This window comes from Ranitomeya imitator, chromosome 2 (assembly GCF_032444005.1).
Source record: "Ranitomeya imitator isolate aRanImi1 chromosome 2, aRanImi1.pri, whole genome shotgun sequence".
NCBI classification, from domain to species: Eukaryota; Metazoa; Chordata; class Amphibia; order Anura; family Dendrobatidae; genus Ranitomeya; species Ranitomeya imitator.
This window is the reverse complement of record NC_091283.1, coordinates 180,941,213-180,964,198: the sequence shown is the minus strand read 5'-3', so window position 1 is coordinate 180,964,198 and position 22,986 is coordinate 180,941,213. Positions and strand designations below refer to the sequence as shown.

The 22,986-nt window shown below is 52.3% G+C and overlaps 1 protein-coding gene across 1 annotated transcript in view; it reads left to right on the top strand.

Moving 5' to 3' along the window:
- Positions 1-22,986, top strand: part of PTPA (protein phosphatase 2 phosphatase activator) — a 42,445-nt gene that overhangs the window by 4,493 nt on the left and 14,966 nt on the right. The window contains exons 2-8 of the mRNA XM_069748169.1: positions 9,643-9,752; positions 10,646-10,732; positions 18,318-18,443; positions 18,967-19,084; positions 20,503-20,602; positions 21,152-21,276; positions 21,396-21,496. Coding sequence (XP_069604270.1) covers positions 9,643-9,752; positions 10,646-10,732; positions 18,318-18,443; positions 18,967-19,084; positions 20,503-20,602; positions 21,152-21,276; positions 21,396-21,496 — 767 coding nt within the window. The remainder of the gene's footprint in view (positions 1-9,642; positions 9,753-10,645; positions 10,733-18,317; positions 18,444-18,966; positions 19,085-20,502; positions 20,603-21,151; positions 21,277-21,395; positions 21,497-22,986) is intronic.

Here is a 22,986-nt window from a genome sequence, read left to right as displayed (position 1 = left end):
GAGGCATGCACTTAGTAGTCCAGGCTCAGTGGGAGGCATGCGCTGAGTAGTCCAGGCTCAGTGGGAGGCATGCGCTGAGTAGTCCAAGCTCAGTGGGAGGCATGCGCTGAGTAGTCCAGGCTCAGTGGGAGGCATGCGCTGAGTAGTCCAGGCTCAGTGGGAGGCATGCGCTGAGTAGTCCAGGCTCAGTGGGAGGCATGCGCTGAGTAGTCCAGGCTCAGTGGGAGGCAGGCGCTGAGTAGTCCAGGCTCAGTGGGAGGCATGCGCTGAGTTCTCCAGGCTCAGTGGGGGGCATGCGCTGAGTAGTCCAGGCTCAGGGGGAGGCATGCGCTGAGTAGTCCAGGCTCAGGGGGAGGCATGCACTTAGTAGTCCAGGCTTAGTGGGAGACATGCGCTGAGTAGTCCAGGCTCAGTGGGAGGCATGCGCTGAGTTCTCCAGGCTCAGTGGGGGGCATGCGCTGAGTAGTCCAGGCTCAGGGGGAGGCATGCGCTGAGTAGTCCAGGCTCAGTGGGAGGCAGGTGCTAAGTAGTCCAGGCTTAGGGGGGGGCATGCGCTGAGTTCTCCAGGCTCAGTGGGGGGCATGCGCTGAGTAGTCCAGGCTCAGGGGGAGGCAGGCGCTGAGTAGTCCAGGCTCAGTGGGAGGCAGGTGCTGAGTAGTCCATGCTCAGTGGGAGGCAGGCGCTGAGTAGTCCAGGCTCAGTGGGGGGCAGGAGCTGAGTAGTCTAGGCTCAGTGGGAGGCAGGCGCTGAGTAGTCCAGGCTCAGTGGGAGGCATGCGCTGAGTAGTCCAGGCTCAGTGGGAGGCATGCGCTGAGTAGTCCAAGCTCAGTGGGAGGCATGCGCTGAGTAGTCCAGGCTCAGTGGGAGGCATGCGCTGAGTAGTCCAGGCTCAGTGGGAGGCATGCGCTGAGTAGTCCAGGCTCAGTTTGAGGCAGGCGCTGAGTAGTCCAGGCTCAGTGGGAGGCAGGCGCTGAGTAGTCCAGGCTCAGTGGGAGGCATGCGCTGAGTTCTCCAGGCTCAGTGGGGGGCATGCGCTGAGTAGTCCAGGCTCAGGGGGAGGCATGCGCTGAGTAGTCCAGGCTCAGGGGGAGGCATGCGCTGAGTAGTCCAGGCTCAGTGGGAGGCAGGTGCTAAGTAGTCCAGGCTTAGGGGGGGCATGCGCTGAGTTCTCCAGGCTCAGTGGGGGGCATGCGCTGAGTAGTCCAGGCTCAGGGGGAGGCAGGCGCTGAGTAGTCCAGGCTCAGTAGGAGGCAGGTGCTGAGTAGTCCATGCTCAGTGGGAGGCAGGCGCTGAGTAGTCCAGGCTCAGTGGGGGGCAGGAGCTGAGTAGTGTAGGCTCAGTGGGAGGCAGGCGCTGAGTAGTCCAGGCTCAGTGGGAGGCATGCGCTGAGTAGTCCAGGCTCAGTGGGAGGCATGCTCTGAGTAGTCCAGGCTCAGTGGGAGGCAGGCGCTTAGTAGACCAGGCTCAGTGGGAGGCAGCCGCTTAGTAGACCAGGCTCAGTGGGAGGCATGCGCTTAGTAGTCCAGGCTCAGTGAGAGGCATGCGCTTAGTAGTCCAGGCTCAGTGGGAGGCAGGCGCTTAGTAGACCAGGCTCAGTGGGAGGCAGGCGCTTAGTAGACCAGGCTCAGTGGGAGGCATGCGCTTAGTAGTCCAGGCTCAGTGAGAGGCATGCGCTTAGTAGTCCAGGCTCAGTGGGAGGCAGGCGCTTAGTAGACCAAGCGCATGCCTCTCACTGAGCCTCGACTACTAAGCGCATGCTTCCCACTGAGCCTGGACTAAGCGCATGCCTCTCACTGAGCCTGGACTACTAAGCGCCTGCCTCCCACTGAGCCTGGTCTACTAAGCGCATGCCTCTCACTGAGCCTGGACTAAGCGCATGCCTCTCACTGAGCCTGGACTACTAAGCGCCTGTCTCTCACTGAGCCTGGACTACTAAGCGCATGCTTCCCACTGAGCCTGGACTACTGAGCGCATGCCTCCCACTGAGCCTGGACTAAGCGCATGCCTCCCACTGAGCCTGGACTACTCAGCGCATGCCTCCCTCTGAGCCTGGACTACTAAGCGCATGCCTCCCACTGAGCCTGGACTACTAAGCGCATGCATCTCACTGAGCCTGGTCTACTAAGCGCATGCCTCCCACTGAGCCTGGACTACTAAGCGCATGCCTCTCACTGAGCCTGGTCTACTAAGCGCATGCCTCCCACTGAGCCTGGACTACTAAGCGCATGCCTCTCACTGAGCCTGGACTACTAAGCGCATGCCTCCCACTGAGCCTGGACTACTAAGCGCATGCCTCCCACTGAGCCTGGACTACTAAGCGCATGCCTCCCACTGAGCCTGGACTACTAAGCGCATGCCTCCCACTGAGCCAGAACTACTAAGCGCATGCCACCCACTGAGCCTGAACTACTAAGCGCATGCCTCCCACTGAGCCTGGACTACTAAGCGCATGCCTCCCACTGAGCCTGGACTACTAAGCGCATGCCTCCCACTGAGCCTGGACTACTAAGCGCATGCCTCCCACTGAGCCTGGACTACTAAGCGCATGCCTCTCACTGAGCCTGGTCTACTAAGCGCATGCCTCCCACTGAGCCTGGTCTGCGCTTAGTAGTCCAGACTCAGTGGGAGGCATGCACTTAGTAGTCCAGGCTTAGTGGGAGACATGCGCTGAGTAGTCCAGGCTCAGTGGGAGGCATGCGCTGAGTTCTCCAGGCTCAGTGGGGGGCATGCGCTGAGTAGTCCAGGCTCGGGGAGGCATGCGCTGAGTAGTCCAGGCTCAGTGGGAGGCAGGTGCTAAGTAGTCCAGGCTTAGGGGGGGGCATGCGCTGAGTTCTCCAGGCTCAGTGGGGGGCATGCGCTGAGTAGTCCAGGCTCAGGGGGAGGCAGGCGCTGAGTAGTCCAGGCTCAGTGGGAGGCAGGTGCTGAGTAGTCCATGCTCAGTGGGAGGCAGGCGCTGAGTAGTCCAGGCTCAGTGGGGGGCAGGAGCTGAGTAGTCTAGGCTCAGTGGGAGGCAGGCGCTGAGTAGTCCAGGATGAGTGGGAGGCATGCGCTGAGTAGTCCAGGCTCAGTGGGAGGCATGCGCTGAGTAGTCCAGGCTCAGTGGGAGGCATGCGCTGAGTAGTCCAGGCTCAGTGGGAGGCATGCGCTGAGTAGTCCAGGCTCAGTGGGAGGCATGCGCTGAGTAGTCCAGGCTCAGTGGGAGGCAGGCGCTGAGTAGTCCAGGCTCAGTGGGAGGCAGGCGCTGAGTAGTCCAGGCTCAATGGGAGGCATGCGCTCTATAGTCCAGGCTCAGTGGGAAGCATGCGCTTAGTAGACCAGGCTCAGTGGGAGGCAGGCGCTTAGTAGACCAGGCTCAGTGGGAAGCATGCGCTTAGTAGACCAGGCTCAGTGGGAGGCAGGCGCTTAGTAGACCAGGCTCAGTGGGAGGCAGGCGCTTAGTAGACCAGGCTCAGTGAGAGGCATGCGCTTAGTAGTCCAGGCTCAGTGAGAGGCATGCGCTTAGTAGTCCAGGCTCAGTGAGAGGCATGCGCTTAGTAGACCAGGCTCAGTGGGAGGCATGCGCTTAGTAGACCAGGCTCAGTGGGAAGCATGCGCTTATTAGACCAGGCTCAGTGGGAGACATGCGCTTAGTAGACCAGGCTCAGTGGGAGACATGCGCTTAGTAGTCCAGGCTCAGTGGGAGGCAGGCGCTTAGTAGACCAGGCTCAGTGGGAGGCAGGCGCTTAGTAGACCAGGCTCAGTGGGAGGCAGGCGCTTAGTAGACCAGGCTCAGTGGGAGGCATGCGCTTAGTAGTCCAGGCTCAGTGAGAGGCATGCGCTTAGTAGTCCAGGCTCAGTGAGAGGCATGCGCTTAGTAGTCCAGGCTCAGTGGGAGGCAGGCGCTTAGTAGACCAAGCGCATGCCTCTCACTGAGCCTGGACTACTAAGCGCCTGCCTCCCACTGAGCCTGGTCTACTAAGCGCATGCCTCTCACTGAGCCTGGACTAAGCGCATGCCTCTCACTGAGCCTGGACTACTAAGCGCCTGCCTCTCACTGAGCCTGGACTACTAAGCGCATGCTTCCCACTGAGCCTGGACTACTGAGCGCATGCCTCCCACTGAGCCTGGACTAAGCGCATGCCTCCCACTGAGCCTGGACTACTCAGCGCATGCCTCCCACTGAGCCTGGACTACTAAGCGCATGCCTCCCACTGAGCCTGGACTACTAAGCGCATGCCTCTCACTGAGCCTGGTCTACTAAGCGCATGCCTCCCACTGAGCCTGGACTACTAAGCGCATGCCTCTCACTGAGCCTGGTCTACTAAGCGCATGCCTCCCACTGAGCCTGGACTACTAAGCGCATGCCTCTCACTGAGCCTGGACTACTAAGCGCATGCCTCCCACTGAGCCTGGACTACTAAGCACATGCCTCTCACTGAGCCTGGTCTACTAAGCGCATGCCTCTCACTGAGCCTGGACTACTAAGCGCATGCCTCCCACTGAGCCTGGACTACTAAGCGCATGGCTCCCACTGAGCCTGGACTACTAAGCGCATGCCTCCCACTGAGCCTGGACTACTAAGCGCATGCCTCCCACTGAGCCTGGACTACTAAGCGCATGCCTCTCACTGAGCCTGGTCTACTAAGCGCATGCCTCCCACTGAGCCTGGTCTGCGCTTAGTAGTCCAGACTCAGTGGGAGGCATGCACTTAGTAGTCCAGGCTTAGTGGGAGACATGCGCTGAGTAGTCCAGGCTCAGTGGGAGGCATGCGCTGAGTTCTCCAGGCTCAGTGGGGGGCATGCGCTGAGTAGTCCAGGCTCAGGGGGAGGCATGCGCTGAGTAGTCCAGGCTCAGTGGGAGGCAGGTGCTAAGTAGTCCAGGCTTAGGGGGGGCATGCGCTGAGTTCTCCAGGCTCAGTGGGGGGCATGCGCTGAGTAGTCCAGGCTCAGTGGGAGGCAGGTGCTGAGTAGTCCATGCTCAGTGGGAGGCAGGCGCTGAGTAGTCCAGGCTCAGTGGGGGGCAAGAGCTGAGTAGTCTAGGCTCAGTGGGAGGCAGGCGCTGAGTAGTCCAGGATGAGTGGGAGGCATGCGCTGAGTAGTCCAGGCTCAGTGGGAGGCATGCTCTGAGTAGTCCAGGCTCAGTGGGAGGCAGGCGCTTAGTAGACCAGGCTCAGTGGGAGGCAGCCGCTTAGTAGACCAGGCTCAGTGGGAGGCATGCGCTTAGTAGTCCAGGCTCAGTGAGAGGCATGCGCTTAGTAGTCCAGGCTCAGTGGGAGGCAGGCGCTTAGTAGACCAGGCTCAGTGGGAGGCAGGCGCTTAGTAGACCAGGCTCAGTGGGAGGCATGCGCTTAGTAGTCCAGGCTCAGTGAGAGGCATGCGCTTAGTAGTCCAGGCTCAGTGGGAGGCAGGCGCTTAGTAGACCAAGCGCATGCCTCTCACTGAGCCTGGACTACTAAGCGCATGCTTCCCACTGAGCCTGGACTAAGCGCTTGCCTCTCACTGAGCCTGGACTACTAAGCGCCTGCCTCCCACTGAGCCTGGTCTACTAAGCGCATGCCTCTCACTGAGCCTGGACTAAGCGCATGCCTCTCACTGAGCCTGGACTACTAAGCGCCTGCCTCTCACTGAGCCTGGACTACTAAGCGCATGCTTCCCACTGAGCCTGGACTACTGAGCGCATGCCTCCCACTGAGCCTGGACTAAGCGCATGCCTCCCACTGAGCCTGGACTACTCAGCGCATGCCTCCCTCTGAGCCTGGACTACTAAGCGCATGCCTCCCACTGAGCCTGGACTACTAAGCGCATGCATCTCACTGAGCCTGGTCTACTAAGCGCATGCCTCCCACTGAGCCTGGACTACTAAGCGCATGCCTCTCACTGAGCCTGGTCTACTAAGCGCATGCCTCCCACTGAGCCTGGACTACTAAGCGCATGCCTCTCACTGAGCCTGGACTACTAAGCGCATGCCTCCCACTGAGCCTGGACTACTAAGCACATGCCTCTCACTGAGCCTGGTCTACTAAGCGCATGCCTCTCACTGAGCCTGGACTACTAAGCGCATGCCTCCCACTGAGCCTGAACTACTAAGCGCATGCCTCCCACTGAGCCTGGACTACTAAGCGCATGCCTCCCACTGAGCCTGGACTACTAAGCGCATGCCTCCCACTGAGCCTGGACTACTAAGCGCATGCCTCTCACTGAGCCTGGACTACTAAGCGCATGCCTCCCACTGAGCCTGGACTACTAAGCGCATGCCTCTCACTGAGCCTGGTCTACTAAGCGCATGCCTCTCACTGAGCCTGTTCTACTCAGCGCATGCCTCCCACTGAGCCTGGACTACTAAGCGCATGCCTCCCACTGAGCCTGGACTACTAAGCGTATGCCTCCCACTGAGCCTGGACTACTAAGCGCATGCCTCCCACTGAGCCTGGACTACTAAGCGCATGCCTCTCACTGAGCCTGGTCTACTAAGCGCATGCCTCCCACTGAGCCTGGTCTGCGCTTAGTAGTCCAGACTCAGTGGGAGGCATGCACTTAGTAGTCCAGGCTCAGTGGGAGACATGCGCTGAGTAGTCCAGGCTCAGTGGGAGGCATGCGCTGAGTTCTCCAGGCTCAGTGGGGGGCATGCGCTGAGTAGTCCAGGCTCAGGGGGAGGCATGCGCTGAGTAGTCCAGGCTCAGTGGGAGGCAGGTGCTAAGTAGTCCAGGCTTAGGGGGGGCATGTGCTGAGTTCTCCAGGCTCAGTGGGGGGCATGCGCTGAGTAGTCCAGGCTCAGGGGGAGGCAGGCGCTGAGTAGTCCAGGCTCAGTGGGAGGCAGGTGCTGAGTAGTCCATGCTCAGTGGGCGGCAGGCGCTGAGTAGTCCAGGCTCAGTGGGGGGCAGGAGCTGAGTAGACCAGGCTCAGTGGGAGGCAGCCGCTTAGTAGACCAGGCTCAGTGGGAGGCATGCGCTGAGTAGTCCAGGCTCAGTGGGAGGCAGGCGCTGAGTAGTCCAGGCTCAGTGGGAGGCAGGCGCTGAGTAGTCCAGGCTCAGTGGGAGGCTTGCGCTCTGTAGTCCAGGCTCAGTGGGAGGCATGCGCTGAGTATTCCAGGCTCAGTGGGAGGCATGCGCTCTATAGTCCAGGCTCAGTGGGAGGCATGCGCTGAGTAGTCCAGGCTCAGTGGGAGGCATGCGCTGAGTAGTCCAGGCTCAGTGGGAGGCATGCGCTGAGTAGTCCAGGCTCAGTGGGAGGCATGCGCTGAGTAGTCCAGGCTCAGTGGGAGGCAGGCGCTGAGTAGTCCAGGCTCAGTGGGAGGCATGCGCTGAGTAGTCCAGGCTCAGTGGGAGGCAGGCGCTGAGTAGTCCAGGCTCAGTGGGAGGCAGGCGCTGAGTAGTCCAGGCTCAGTGGGAGGCAGGCGCTGAGTAGTCCAGGCTCAGTGGGAGGCATGCGCTCTATAGTCCAGGCTCAGTGGGAAGCATGCGCTTAGTAGACCAGGCTCTGTGGGAGGCAGGCGCTTAGTAGACCAGGCTCAGTGGGAAGCATGCGCTTAGTAGACCAGGCTCTTTGGGAGGCAGGCTCTTAGTAGACCAGGCTCAGTGGGAGGCAGGCGCTTCGTAGACCAGGCTCAGTGAGAGGCATGCGCTTAGTAGTCCAGGCTCAGTGAGAGGCATGCGCTTAGTAGTCCAGGCTCAGTGAGAGGCATGCGCTTAGTAGACCAGGCTCAGTGGGAGGCATGCGCTTAGTAGACCAGGCTCAGTGGGAAGCATGCGCTTATTAGACCAGGCTCAGTGGGAGACATGCGCTTAGTAGACCAGGCTCAGTGGGAGACATGCGCTTAGTAGTCCAGGCTCAGTGGGAGGCAGGCGCTTAGTAGACCAGGCTCAGTGGGAGGCAGGCGCTTAGTAGACCAGGCTCAGTGGGAGGCATGCGCTTAGTAGTCCAGGCTCAGTGAGAGGCATGCGCTTAGTAGTCCAGGCTCAGTGAGAGGCATGCGCTTAGTAGTCCAGGCTCAGTGGGAGGCAGGCGCTTAGTAGACCAAGCGCATGCCTCTCACTGAGCCTGGACTACTAAGCGCCTGCCTCCCACTGAGCCTGGTCTACTAAGCGCATGCCTCTCACTGAGCCTGGACTAAGCGCATGCCTCTCACTGAGCCTGGACTACTAAGCGCCTGCCTCTCACTGAGCCTGGACTACTAAGCGCATGCTTCCCACTGAGCCTGGACTACTGAGCGCATGCCTCCCACTGAGCCTGGACTAAGCGCATGCCTCCCACTGAGCCTGGACTACTCAGCGCATGCCTCCCACTGAGCCTGGACTACTAAGCGCATGCCTCCCACTGAGCCTGGACTACTAAGCGCATGCCTCTCACTGAGCCTGGTCTACTAAGCGCATGCCTCCCACTGAGCCTGGACTACTAAGCGCATGCCTCACACTGAGCCTGGACTACTAAGCGCATGCCTCCCACTGAGCCTGGACTACTAAGCACATGCCTCTCACTGAGCCTGGTCTACTAAGCGCATGCCTCTCACTGAGCCTGGACTACTAAGCGCATGCCTCCCACTGAGCCTGGACTACTAAGCGCATGCCTCCCACTGAGCCTGGACTACTAAGCGCATGCCTCCCACTGAGCCTGGACTACTAAGCGCATGCCTCCCACTGAGCCTGGACTACTAAGCGCATGCCTCCCACTGAGCCTGGACTACTAAGCGCATGCCTCTCACTGAGCCTGGTCTACTAAGCGCATGCCTCCCACTGAGCCTGGTCTGCGCTTAGTAGTCCAGACTCAGTGGGAGGCATGCACTTAGTAGTCCAGGCTCAGTGGGAGACATGCGCTGAGTAGTCCAGGCTCAGTGGGAGGCATGCGCTGAGTTCTCCAGGCTCAGTGGGGGGCATGCGCTGAGTAGTCCAGGCTCAGGGGGAGGCATGCGCTGAGTAGTCCAGGCTCAGTGGGAGGCAGGTGCTAAGTAGTCCAGGCTTAGGGGGGGCATGCGCTGAGTTCTCCAGGCTCAGTGGGGGGCATGCGCTGAGTAGTCCAGGCTCAGGGGGAGGCAGGCGCTGAGTAGTCCAGGCTCAGTGGGAGGCAGGTGCTGAGTAGTCCATGCTCAGTGGGCGGCAGGCGCTGAGTAGTCCAGGCTCAGTGGGGGGCAGGAGCTGAGTAGACCAGGCTAAGTGGGAGGCAGCCGCTTAGTAGACCAGGCTCAGTGGGAGGCATGCGCTGAGTAGTCCAGGCTCAGTGGGAGGCAGGCGCTGAGTAGTCCAGGCTCAGTGGGAGGCAGGCGCTGAGTAGTCCAGGCTCAGTGGGAGGCATGCGCTCTGTAGTCCAGGCTCAGTGGGAGGCATGCGCTGAGTATTCCAGGCTCAGTGGGAGGCATGCGCTCTATAGTCCAGGCTGAGTGGGAGGCATGCGCTGAGTAGTCCAGGCTCAGTGGGAGGCAGGTGCTGAGTAGTCCAGGCTCAGTGGGAGGCAGGCGCTGAGTAGTCCAGGCTCAGTGGGAGGCATGCGCTGAGTAGTCCAGGCTCAGTGGGAGGCAGGCGCTGAGTAGTCCAGGCTCGGTGGGAGGCATGCGCTCTATAGTCCATGCTCGGTGGGAGGTGTTCTGTGATGGTATTTGTAAAGCGCTGTGGAATATGATGGTGCTATATAAGCCATGACTAATAAATAGCTCATTTCTGCCTCCATTTTACAGGCTCCCATGATGTAGACGAGGCTTGTTTGCCTTTCGCCGAGCACAACTTCATAGTCCCAAAGAAAGAGATCAACACAGTTCCTGACATGGCCAAGTGGAAGCGCTCACAGGTACGTCACCGTGTGTAAATGACTGACATATGGGGCTGACAGTGTGCTTAGCTGAACAGCGCCGCACCAGTCTACAGGTTGTGTGTGGCACTGCAAATCAGCCCAATTCACTGCAGTGGAGCTGAGCCTCAATGCCAGGTAACGTACGGACAGAGTGGCGCTATTTTTGCAAGAAAGCAGCCATGTGGTTTTTTTTGTTTGTTTTTTTAAATCTTGATGTCTCCTTTAAAGGGGTATCCTGGTGTCAGGAGGTGTTAGTGCTGATACCATTAATAGTACACAGAGAGGCCCCATATACAGTGTAGGGGTTTCCTTCTGTACCTTGTACTGATGGCGCTTCTGTAGTGTGTACAGGAGCCTAGGTGGCCAAACCAGCACTGTCCCCTCCTCATTGTGGGGACCACCCAGTCCGTGCAGCACTTTTCACTGGGTGTGCGTCAGACTGTACGACACTAAACATGTTATTTATGCTGCACATCGAATGATGTAAAAATTAGTAATAATAAGAAAAAATGTGCTTTTCTAAAACATTAATTCCCACAACATAAAAAAGAAAAGTTTCTATACCTGACTGTACGCTCCCTCTTGTGGCACTTTTAAGAACTGCATAAAAATACTTCTGTACGCTCCCTCTTGTGGCACTTTTAAGAACTGCATAAAAATACTTCTGTACGCTCCCTCTTGTGGCACTTTTAAGAACTGCATAACAATACCTCTACCTGAGCAAATGAAAACATCAGTAGTTGTTCCCAGCAGCCAATCAGATTACACTTTTTTTTTGGGGGGGGGAGAAAGTTTGCACCAGTGTCATTTATTTTTCTCCTTTCCAGTCTGTAATGGTAGCGGGTGTATTATCCGCCATGTATCTCACCTATACTGTATCCTCCTCGTAGGCCTACGCTGACTACATGGGCTTCATCCTCACCATAAACGAGAGTGTGAAGGGAAAGAAGCTGACCTGTGATTACTGTGTGTCAGAGGTAAGAGGACGACTTTCGTCTGTGTTCTGCATATTTTATTTTTTTTATTACCAAGCTCAAGATTGGGACATTTTTTTTGTTCTGTTTCTTTTTTTCTGAATTTTTTTCCATTCAGATATTCAGAAAATGTTTGTTTCTTATGTTTTTTAATGATCACTTAGTTATATGTATTTATTATATTATATACAGTTTGGAACGCCAGAAGGTAAGAATGTCACGATTTTTCATATTTTTTTAAATTATTTTTAACATTATATCTTTTTACTATTGATGCTGCATAGGCAGCATCAATAGTAAAAAGAGAGAGCGAGCGAGAGAGAATTTCCCTGACTAAGTGCACGCTCAGTTTGAAAAGACGGCATCCGTCGCTGGATTCCTGCTTTTGACAGTCAGTGACGGATCCTGCGTCCATAGGGTTCCATTATAGCCAATGACGGGCGGTGCAGGATCCATCGCTGCGCGATTTTCCGACGTGCAGAAAAAAACGTTCTTCTGTGCGTCGGCATTCGCATCTGTCACAATCCGTCGCTAATACAAGTCTATGAGAAGAGAACGGATCCAGCAGCACCATTTGCTGGATCCGTTTTTTTCAAAAAATGACGGATTGTGATGGAAGAAGAAAGACGGAAATGTGAAAGAGGCCTAACCGCTTCCCAAAAGCAAGTCCCCACTCAGGTCCGTCATCTGTTAAAGGAAATATAGGGGGCTTCCACGTTACTGGAAGCACAAAGGCTGTGGAAAAGCTAAATGGCTTCCCACTTTGAAATACAAATGCCCCCTCCCTTCTGAGCTCCAGTGGGTCTAAAGCACATTTAGCGCCCACATGTTTGGCATTTTTGCAGCAATGAGAGCCTGCCTAACTAATGGGTACATGTCTCAAAAGCATGAGCTGGTCACTACAGGATATTGGTCACTACAGCATACTGGTCACTACAACATACTGGTCACTACAGCGTTCTGGTCACTACAGCGTTCTGGTCACTACAGCGTACTGGTCACTACAACGTACTGGTCACTACAACGTACTGGTCACTACAGCATACTGGTCACTACAGCATACTGGTCACTACAGCATACTGGTCACTACAGCATACTAGTCACTACAGCGTACTGGTCACTACAACATACTGGTCACTACAGCGTACTGGTCACTGCAACGTATTGGTCACTACAGCATACTGGTCACTACAACATACTGGTCACTACAGCGTACTGGTCACTACAGCGTACTGGTCACTACAGCGTACTGGTCACTACAACATACTGGTCACTACAGCGTACTGGTCACTACAGCGTACTGGTCACTACAACGTATTGGTCACTACAGCGTACTGGTCACTACAGCATACTGGTCACTACAGCGTACTGGTCACTGCAACGTATTGGTCACTACAGCGTATTGGTCACTACAGCGTACTGGTCACTACAGCATACTGGTCACTACAGCGTACTGGTCACTACAGCGTACTGGTCACTGCAACGTACTGGTCACTGCAACGTATTGGTCACTACAGCGTACTGGTCACTACAGCATACTGGTCACTACAGCGTACTGGTCACTACAGCATACTGGTCACTACAGCGTACTGGTTACTGCAACGTATTGGTCACTACAGCGTACTGGTCACTACAGCGTACTGGTCACTACAGCGTACTGGTCACTACACCGTACTGGTCACTACAGCATACTGGTCACTACAGCGTACTGGTCACTACAGCGTACTGGTCACTACAGCGTACTGGTCACTGCAACGTATTGGTCACTACAATGGCAGTTTGCAATTTTTCCAAAGGGACTCTGTTTTTCTAGCACTTGGGGGTTTTGTATATGGAGTCTGCAATCTGTTTTGGAAAGTCTGCTCCAGGAGGCCAATGGCGTTCCTTCCCTCCCGAGTGTCGCTGTGTGACTAAGTAGTACTGTACAGCCACACATGCAGTATTTCTACATTCAGCAGAAATTGTGGGACACATTTTGGTGCCGTTTTTACCCATTTCCCAGTGTGAAAATGTAAAACTTGGGGCTAACACACAATCTTGGCGGTAAAAATGTAAATGATTTTACACTCCTAGATGAATTCAGGGGGTGACTTATGGGGGTTCTGCTGTTCTGGCACCTCAGGGGCTCTCCCAGTGTAACATGGCACCCTCAAACAAGTCCAGCAAGATCTGCACTATAATATGGTGTTTCTTCCCTTCTGAGCTTTGCACTGTGCCTCAAAAGTAGTTTATGACCACATATGGGGTATCTGTGAATTCAGGAGAAATTGCAAAACAAACTTTGGTGTCTACTTTCTCCCCTTACTCTTGTGAAAATATAACATTTGGGGCTAAAAAACATTTTTGTGAGAAAAATGTGATCTTAAATTTTTTATTTTTTTGTTATTTTCACGGTTATAAACTTCAGTGAAACACCTCTGGATTTCAAAGTGCTCACCACACATCTAGATAAGTTCCCTGAGGAGTCTAGTTCCCAAAATGGTGTCACTTGTGGGAGGTTTCCACTGATTAGGCACATCAGGGGCTCTCCAAACGCGACATGACAACTGCTAATTATTCCAGCAAATTTTACATTCAAAAAGTGAAACAGTGCTCCTTCCCTTCCGAGCTCTGCCATGCGCCCAAACGGTGGTTTTCTCCCACATATGGGGTATCCTTGTGCTTAGGACAAATTGCACAACAAATCGGTTGGTGCAATTTCTCCTGTTACCCTTGCGAAAGTAAAAAAAAAAAAGATTGGTCTAAAAGAACGTTTTTGTGAAAAAAAAAAAGTTAAATGCTTATTTAATTCCTTCCACATTCCATTAATTGCTGAAGGGTTAATAAACTTCTTGAATGCGGTTTTGCGCACCTTGAGGGGTGCAGTTTTTAGAATGGTGTCACTTCAGGTACGATGTGGTCCCTAAAAAAAAAAAAAAAAAAAAAATGGTGTTGGAAAAATGAGAGATCGCTGGTCAACGTTTAACCCTTATAACTTCCTAACAAAAAAAATGTTTTAAAAATTCTGCTGATGTAAAGTAGAAATGAAAAGTTTGAAAATTTCAAAATTTGTCACCAAATTTCCAATTTTTTCTCAAGTAAATGCAAGTCATAGCAAAGCAATGTTACCGCTATGATGAAGTACAATAAGTCACACACGGAAAAAAAAATCTCAGACTCAGTGGGACCCGTTGAAGCGTTCCAGAGTTAGAACCTCATAAAGTGACAGTGGTCAGAATTGTAAAAATTGTCCCGGTCAGGAAAACCAGCTCAGAGGTGAAGGGGTTAATACCACCCCGGGTCCATTTGTAAAATAAAATCGTGTAGTGGATAACCCTTTAAGTCAAATGCGTCACTCAGACCCCACCTCTGGCCATTCTGAGCGGGGTGCCCACTGCCCAATCTGTATGTCGTAACCTACGGACGTCGGTGGGAATATACCGTATTGTACCTTCATATTGTATGAACCTTAACTGTCTCCTTTCTTGTGTTGAGAACATGTATTGGGGGCTGCTCGTGCACATAGTGAAGGATCCGGGGTCCACTAGAGTCCGCTCCTCTCATTGAGTGCACTGACTCAGCCATTATGGGTACAACACTGCCATCTAGTGGACACACCAAAGTTGACACTTGGAAGTAAATTTTCACATATTACGTTATTGTGTATTTATCCACCACTTTTCTGTGGGATATCCACACCGTCCTCTTGCTGTGCTTGCATTAGATTCAGCACAGTGCAAGGTGATATTTTTTATTATTTTTTTATTACTAGGGGTGGATACCTGGCATAGGAACGCTAATGCTGCAGTACACCACCCTGCAGTCCATAGACTCTGTAAGAACACTGCCACCTGGTGGACAAGTGGAAGAATACATTAATTTATTTATCCTGTCGCTCAAACACCTAAAGGGCACTTTCAGTACAGAATTGGCCCATGATAGATAGATCATGGCATATATTAGATAGTATACTGGGAGATTACTTAGACTGGTGTATTTTATGCCTTTTTTTGCAAAAAAAATTAGCACCAAAAGCGGCTTGAGGCCATTGATGCATTTCCTGGGTGCCCCAAGTGACTGTAGTCGAATCTCCCATGCTGCAATTTTTACATATCTGACAATTGTATTAGTGGTTCTTGTCTCCCGGTGTATGGGGCGTCCATGCTCCCTGGATTACCAGCACCAAAGAGGTATAGATTGAGCTTAGTACTGCGTGCTTAGATACAGGACCTGGGATTATTATATTGTGTATATTCCTTTAAGAAATGTAACCCCCCCCCCCCCCTCCACCTCCTCCTCCCTCACCCAATCACTAATGATGGACTATTGGGTGCAGCGCCCCATGTGGCCAACAACAGGATAGTACCTTAGTTTTATGCTTCCAAAAACTAGGCAAGGTTGCCGCCACATGCAATGAGGTGGCGCAGCGTCGTTTAAAGGGACACTGTCACCTGAATTTGGAGGGAACAATCTTCAGCCATGGAGGCGGGGTTTTTGTGTTTTTGATTCACCCTTTCCTTACCCGCTGGCTGCAATATTGGATTGAAGTTCATTCTCTGTCCTCCGTAGTACATGCCTGCACAAGGCCATCTTGCCTTGCGCAGACGTGTACTATGGAGGACAGAGAATGAACTTCAATCCAATATTGCAGCCAGCATGCAGCCAGCGGGTAAGGAAAGGGTGAATCAAAAACCCCAAAACCCCGCCTCCATGGCTGAAGATTGTTCCCACCAAATTCAGGTGACAGTGTCCCTTTAAGTCCCTCCTGTTTAACCCTTTTTGTACATGCCTTTTTAGCGGGTGTCTGCTTTGGAAGATTCCTGTTGCTGCGATTAGCTGTAATGAAGTGGGAAACCCCAGAGAAAGTGCAAAAATTCCCTGCAGCGCCCCCAGAGGCGGTAAAAAGCATTACACAGTTCCTTTAAAATCAATGAGTTGTGCAATGAATAGAGTTGTGAACCAACAGATTTTCAGCAGCTCAGCTGGTAGTCTGTGGCCACCAGACCCGAGCCCAGCAAACCTCTCCCTCCAGCTTCTTTAACTTAAAGGGGTTGTTCAGAATTAGAAACACATGTTTTCTATGTTTCATAAAAAGCGCCCCACCTGTCTAAGGGTTGTGTCTGGTATTGCAGCTTCTCGCCATTCACTTCCGTGGAGCTGAGCAGCGACACGTCCCTTATGTAAGGGGCGTCTGAGTGCGGTATATACCCACAAACATCAGCGTCATGAATGCCATTATTATCTATCTTCTTTTCTCCTAGTTTTCCGCACGTTCTGCCCACGGCTCCGGGTATAGCGGCTGATGCTGAGTGGGATTCGTCCCCGCTCTCTCGCTCCCGATGACCCCGGCTACATAGGACACACAGACCAATGCTTCCGTTGCAATATTAATTTAGCCGGACAATAGGATGCCGCCTGCGCTTCCAAAGAGGCCCAGACACCAACCAAACCCTCCTGTCTCTTTAATTATGTATTAGCTGCCTGGGCTGGCAGCTGGGGCCTGCTCGCTGCATACGCTGCCGCGCTGGGTTTAATCCCTTTAAAAAGCAGTAGAAAGCGATGGATGCGTGACTGCTCTCCCCTCCCCCAGCTCCGGAGCCTAGAGGTACAGCCATCCCCTGCCAGCCATTACTCAGCCAGAGGGACGGAGCATCCAGAACTGGCCATAATGAGCCGCCCATGGCTGGCAGGCTGGTGGCCATGTAAATCACAGGCATTGTTTAACAGAAAGCCTCGCTCCCCGCGACTCTTAATTACAGCGTGAGGCTGCAGCCGCCACAGCTGGATCCTCCGGAGCGGCGGCCGGCCACCAACTATTCACCGCCCGGACACCGAGGGGTTAACGGACTTATCATACAAAATCAGTCCCAAGTATAGAAAACACCATTCATACATCTGTATCTATCTATCTATCTATCTATCTATCTATCTATCTATCTATCTATCTATCTATCTAACTATCTATCTATCTATCTATCTATCTATCTAATCTATCTATCTATTATCTATCTCATATCTATCTATCTATTATCCATCTATCTATCGTCCATCTATCTCATATCTATCTATTATCTATCTATCTATCTATCTATCTATCTATCTATCTATCTATCTATCTATCGTCCATCTATCTATCTATATCATCTATCTATCTATTATCTATCTCATATCTATCTATCTATCTATTATCCATCTATCTATCGTCCATCTATCTCATATCTATCTATTATCTATCTATCTATCTATCTATCTATCTATCTATCTATCTATCTATCTATCTATCTATCCATTATCTATCTATTATATATATCTATCCATTATCTATCTATCCATTATCTATCCATTATCTATCTATCCATTATTTATCTATCTATTATCCATCTATCTATCGTCCATCTATCTCATATCTATCTATTATCTATCTATCATCTATCTGTTATCTATCTATCTATCTATATATTATCATCTACCTATCTATCCAAGATCTATTTCATTTCTTTATCTTTTTTGCTCTTTCTGTCATTCTTTTTTATTCTCTATCTAATTTCTTTCTTTCGCTTTTTTCTCTTTTTTTTTCTCTCACTTTCTTTCACTTTGTCTATCTTTATCTTTCTCTCTGCCTTTCTTTCTTTTTTGTCTTTCTCTTTTTATTTCTTTCTATTTCTTTCCCTCTCTTTCTCTGTTTCTTTCTTTCTCTGTTTCTTTCTTTCTCTCTTATGGTGTCAGATACCTATAGATAGCAGTGAGATATGATGGATACAAAGATTAATAAATGTACACGTATCTCTCATCCCATAATAATCTCACTGCTTTGTATAGGCCTCTGAGACCATTGTAATGCTACATAGATGATCGGAGATATTGGGATGTATCTATATGTACCAGATATGGACATAGATCCCAGTATGACAGATTTCTCCGTCTACTGTCCCCCCCATTCCTTAGGCCGGTGTCACGTTGGTACAGACCGGCCGGGGGTCTCCTATATGAGGGTAACCGTGTAGGTCAGCAGCTCACCGCTCGTTAGTATGTAAGTAGAGATTGTACATAAGCCATAAGGAGGATAAGCCCGATCCTCCATAAGGTCCACATGTGAAGAGAGCAACCACAGCTTCCACGGGGTCTTCTCCTTTATTAATACATCACGTAACACAGGGACACGGCGACACTTCCACCTCAGGTGGGTCTTCATCGACCATATGTGAGGTTGTTGAGGTCAGGTGAGGCGTCGCCCACTTCTTGCGCGGCCTCTGTATTCGGGGGGACAGTCAGACGTGTGGCTCCGGTGTTCTCCAGACAAACACCCAGCGGCGTTCACCACGGCCGGCGCCCTCGCCTCCATCCCAGGTCTGACAGCCAGAGAACTAACTTTTCTCCTGCGAGCAAAGGTCCATCAGGGTCACTGCGAAAATGAATAATCAGAGGAAGTGATATAATAAGGGGACCGTGCTCATTTTGTCCCAGGCACTGGGTATATCCGGTGTGCCAACTGATGAGAAAGGCCCACCAGGAATCGTCGGGGTGGCATGAAATCTAGAAAGGCTCTGTGACATCTCGCCGAAACAAGCCGGCATGTCACATTACTAAGTATACCCTTACCTCCCCACAGGTGGTTGTGAAGCTGATGGCCGTGCTGGACACCTTAGATCGCTGGATCGATGAAACGCCCCCTGTGGACCAACCCTCCCGTTTTGGCAACAAGGCATTTCGAACCTGGTACGCCAAGCTGGATCAGGTGGGCACCGCAGGAGCAATTCATGAGCCGTTACACAAAGGGCACCAGTATGTGGGCAGCACAGACACCCCCGATACATGTCTTTACAATACACATAGTGCAACCATCGCAGAGCTCCCTGCCTATCACCGCGTACATATATGTGGGCGACATGGCAGTCTGATATGTATGGCGGCATGCTCAGCAGAGGAGCCACTACGGGGTCCTGTAGACCGAGGCAGGCACCTGAGGTAGGGTGGGAGCTGCACATTACCGCTCCTGTGTACCCCGCACCTTAGGGAAGATTTCAGCCTGATTCCTTAGTGCTCATGTCATGGTGGCATCGCTCCTCTCCCCCCTATTATACACATGGTGCCCATAGCTAATACACGCCGTGCATCTGCAGACCGCCACATGCTGTGCATCCTCCATGGGGTACATACTTACCCACGTGCCATCGGGTGTTCCTTAGATCACTTTCCCCGCACCCCAAAACCTGTATTCCCGGTCCATGACATATCTAATGCCAGAATCTTCCATTTAGGAAGCCGAGAATCTCATTTCCACGGTGATCCCTCCGCATCTGAGCGGGGCCGTGCCCGAGGTGGCCGTCTATCTGAAGGAATCTGTGGGGAACGCAACCCGAATTGACTATGGCACAGGTAATGTTGACCAGCAGCTGCAGAACGCCCCCTATAGGACACAGTCGTGTAGGGAGATGAAGCTTCTGCGTTACTGCTGCGTCGCTTTCAATGTTCCCTTTAGATCCGTGCGAACATTTCTGCAAATGAGTATCTGTAAAATGGGGTCACTTTTCATCAGCGTCGTCACTAAACAAAACCCCAAACGATGCCCGCGGCACAGGCTCCGAAATGAAAGTTGCCTGCCATTCTGCATGGTGCCACTAGGGTGCCCTGTTGCTGCGGCAGTGCTCGTGCGGTGCCTGCGGTGCTTTTCTGGAGCCCACTTCTTCCTGTGCTGTCAGTGTTTTCCCCCTCTCCCTTACATCATTTCTTGTTCTCTGTTAGTCACTCTGAAACGGTTTGTGTCTTGTAACTCCATGGGGTGACAGCATCGGTCGCCCGTGCTCCCGGGGCTGCGGTGCGATGTGCGCACAGCATGGAGCCCCTCACGTACGCAGCGGCACATGTCCCCGGTGCAGTCCAGCAGCGTCCGTCACCCCCATCATTCTTTGTACTTTATTTTCTAACCCTTTCCTGGTCGGCCGTAGTTATATTTTTCCGCAAGCCTCTTTCCTGTTAGATCACCGCCCCAGTCTCATCGGACGTTTACATCCCATGGTATAATATAGGAGCACGGAGTAGGGTCCGGACGCTCATAGTGACACTGCGCATCCTTTCAGGCCAGCCAGGAAGGGGTTAAAGGTCGTTAAAAGGTGCTATTTGAGGCTCAGGAACTGTAAGTTTCGTGAGGGGGACAGAAATGGGAAGGAAGCTGGAGAGGCAGGAAAGGTGGCCGATGAGTGAGGTGGCCGATGGGCAGCGAGTCCTGGATGAGTACAACATGGCGGCCAGGAAAGGACGCCATTAGAAGCATCAAGGAGCCTGCGGCACAAGTCGTAGGCTGGGAATGCTCCCTGGTTTATGTCCATCATGGCGGCCAGCATGGGATGCCACGAGGGTGAATCGGTCCTAGGAGTCCGGCCGCCTGCTTCTGCCGGAGGAGTCCGCATGACTGTCTCCGTCCATTGTCACCGCTGCCTCCTACTGGCTTGTACAGCAGTTACACTTAATATTACTTTCATGCATTTTTTTTTTTTACTTTTTTTTTTTCATCCCCTTGTCTTGTGCTTTATCCTCTGGCGTTTACCTCTGATGTTTGCGTTGTACTGTATAGTCATACATTTGCGTTCATCACGCTTAGGATCCATACAAAAAAAAAAAAGAAAAGGCTTGTACCAAGCAACTTAGTAGCCTATAAAAAGAATGTATACTGATGTATCCCAACCTCCCCTGTCTGGTGAGTGAGATCCCATCAGTCCGTACGTGCTGGGGGCTGTAGTTTTCAGGGGTCACAGACTGGAGACCACCATCCTCACATGTTTTGTTTGTTTCCTTAGGACATGAAGCCGCCTTTGCTGCGTTCCTGTTTTGCCTGTGTAAGATTAGTGTCCTGCAGGCGGATGATCAACTCGCCATCGTCTTCAAGGTGTTTGATCGGTGAGAGATGGGCAGTGCGGGCAAAATCCAATGATGGCATATAGTCTGTGATGTAAAACATCTGTTCAGAGCCATAGACCCCCAGATATTAGTTGGCGCCCCCTCCTAACTCTTCAGGGTCCAGGCTGTACAGTATGATTTCTACCATTCCTTCCATGGTAATTAGATTGTAAGCTCCGAGGCACGTATGTCTCATAAAGGTCCTGCGTCCTGGAGAGATGCAGACATCATGGGGGCCGACATCTTTTAGGACTCCCATTGAAAGACACATCCATTGGTCACTTGACTGCTGCAGTCAATCGTGCTGTGCATGCAAAGGTCACGGCTGCTCAGTGATGGACTGCAGCGGTCACGACCATTGGAAGTGCCATCATCATGAGAGCAGCGACGCTGGAGGGGAGGGAGCAGGCAGGTGATGATTACTGTGGGCAGGTATGGTGTCAGCGCACCCGGTAGAGGAGGTTTATGTAGGACGGACCTTTCTGCTGGGGCTTTATGCTGCTGAACATGGGGCATTATGATGGAGACTTTCTTTTTTCTGCTTCACAGTTACCTTGAGGTCATGAGGAAACTGCAGAAAACCTACAGGATGGAGCCTGCCGGCAGCCAAGGGGTCTGGGGCCTGGACGACTTCCAGTTCCTGCCTTTTATATGGGGCAGCGCTCAGCTTGTAGGTAAGAAGAGCATCGTTGTAGGGCAGGACTGCGTCTTCCATTTCTGAGCCAGCAATCATACATGTAGTCGCCCATAGACCCGGAGGTCGGTGTGTAACATGTGGTCATTGTTTCTGCAGATCATTCCTCCCTGGAGCCCCGGCATTTTGTGGACGACAAGGTGGTGAATGAGAATCACAAGGATTATATGTTTCTGGAGTGCATCCTATTTATTACACAGGTGAGCAGTGTGGCCAGAAAAAAACAAGTGAAAGGCTGCGGTTCATGGTTGGCGTAGCGGGATTGGCAGGGTGGTTGCCCCAAAGCAGACAGTCAGTGCCAGTCCACATGTCTGACCGGTCAGTCAGTCTGGATATCGGATCTATCCGGTATTCAGCTCTTATACCCAGGGCTGTGGAATCGGTAAGCCAAACCTTCGACTCTGACTCCGACTCCTCAATTTCCATGACTCCGACTCCACTAAAATGGGCTCCGACTACAACTCCACGGCTCCGACTCCACAACCGAGACAGAGCTGTGGAGTCGGTAATTCAAACCTCCTACTTGTCAATTTCCATGACTACGACTCCACAGCCCTGCTTATACTCTATATTACATAGGGTCTTGCTAGTGGGTATGTGCACTTGTGCTGTCCTGTCGGTGGTCTGTCTGGGGAGAATAGCGCTCGACATCAGCACAGTCTGAGGAACAAAGATGGCGGGCACAAGGCTGGTGAGGGCCCTGTAAACATCTGGCATAGGAGGGCTAACGCTTACTAAAGTGTATTTTATCCTCGAAAGATTGGAGTGACTGGCTGCAGCGGTCATACCGGTAGGTTCAGCAACTGACCGCAACAACCAGTGTTGTAGCATTCACCGTCCGGAGGGGTGCGGTGGGGTCACAGGAGCACCGGTGCTGGCCCAACAGATTAGTGTGGTCCGTACTGTTATTTTATATACTGTTATTGGATTTTGAGCCATGGACAACCCCATGGTAGAGAATGTGAACTCTTGGCTCATACATAATACACATCAAATCGCCACTGGCTGGGCTATCGTTCATCCGCCATCTATGCCCCCGGAATTTATATTATTTGGGGTCTTCTTAGGTGGCGCCGGAGTCCATTAATGTCAGTTTTTGGTGCAGTGTTTGTTTTCTCCATAGACTCAGTAGTTAAAGAACAGGCTCGTGCTGTAACGGAGCCGCTCTGTAAACTGCACCCACATGGTTAAAGGTTAACGCATTCATTTCACATGTCACCAGACGGCGGGGGAACTCCACCGGTTGGGTGAGGCCAAGCTCAGACTGTTATGTAGTCAGTGCGTGCTGGAACTTGTAGTCCACCCCTCCCCTGAACAGAGTACTTAATATTCTGCATCTGGACAGACTGCTGGGGTCACTTTGATGCAACAAGTCAGCGAGCGATCAGTATTTCTGTAGCTTTTCCGTCCTCCACCTCTTGGAGCACACACTGTCCGTACTGAGGCCGGTATATGGTCCCGGGGTCAGCCACTGAGGATGCTGCCTGCCCGGAGCATTAGATGGCAGCTGCAGACCAGGCCTTAGCCATCGCTGCTCTGTAATGGAAATTTTCTCCGTGCACTGGTAGATTTCCATATAAAAGTAAAATAAACTGGTGCCTCGGAGCTTATGTATTCGGGAAAGTATTTAAGAATTCCTGTATAATATTGCATTTAATCTCCACCAGTTCCATCGATTGCTGCCCTTAAT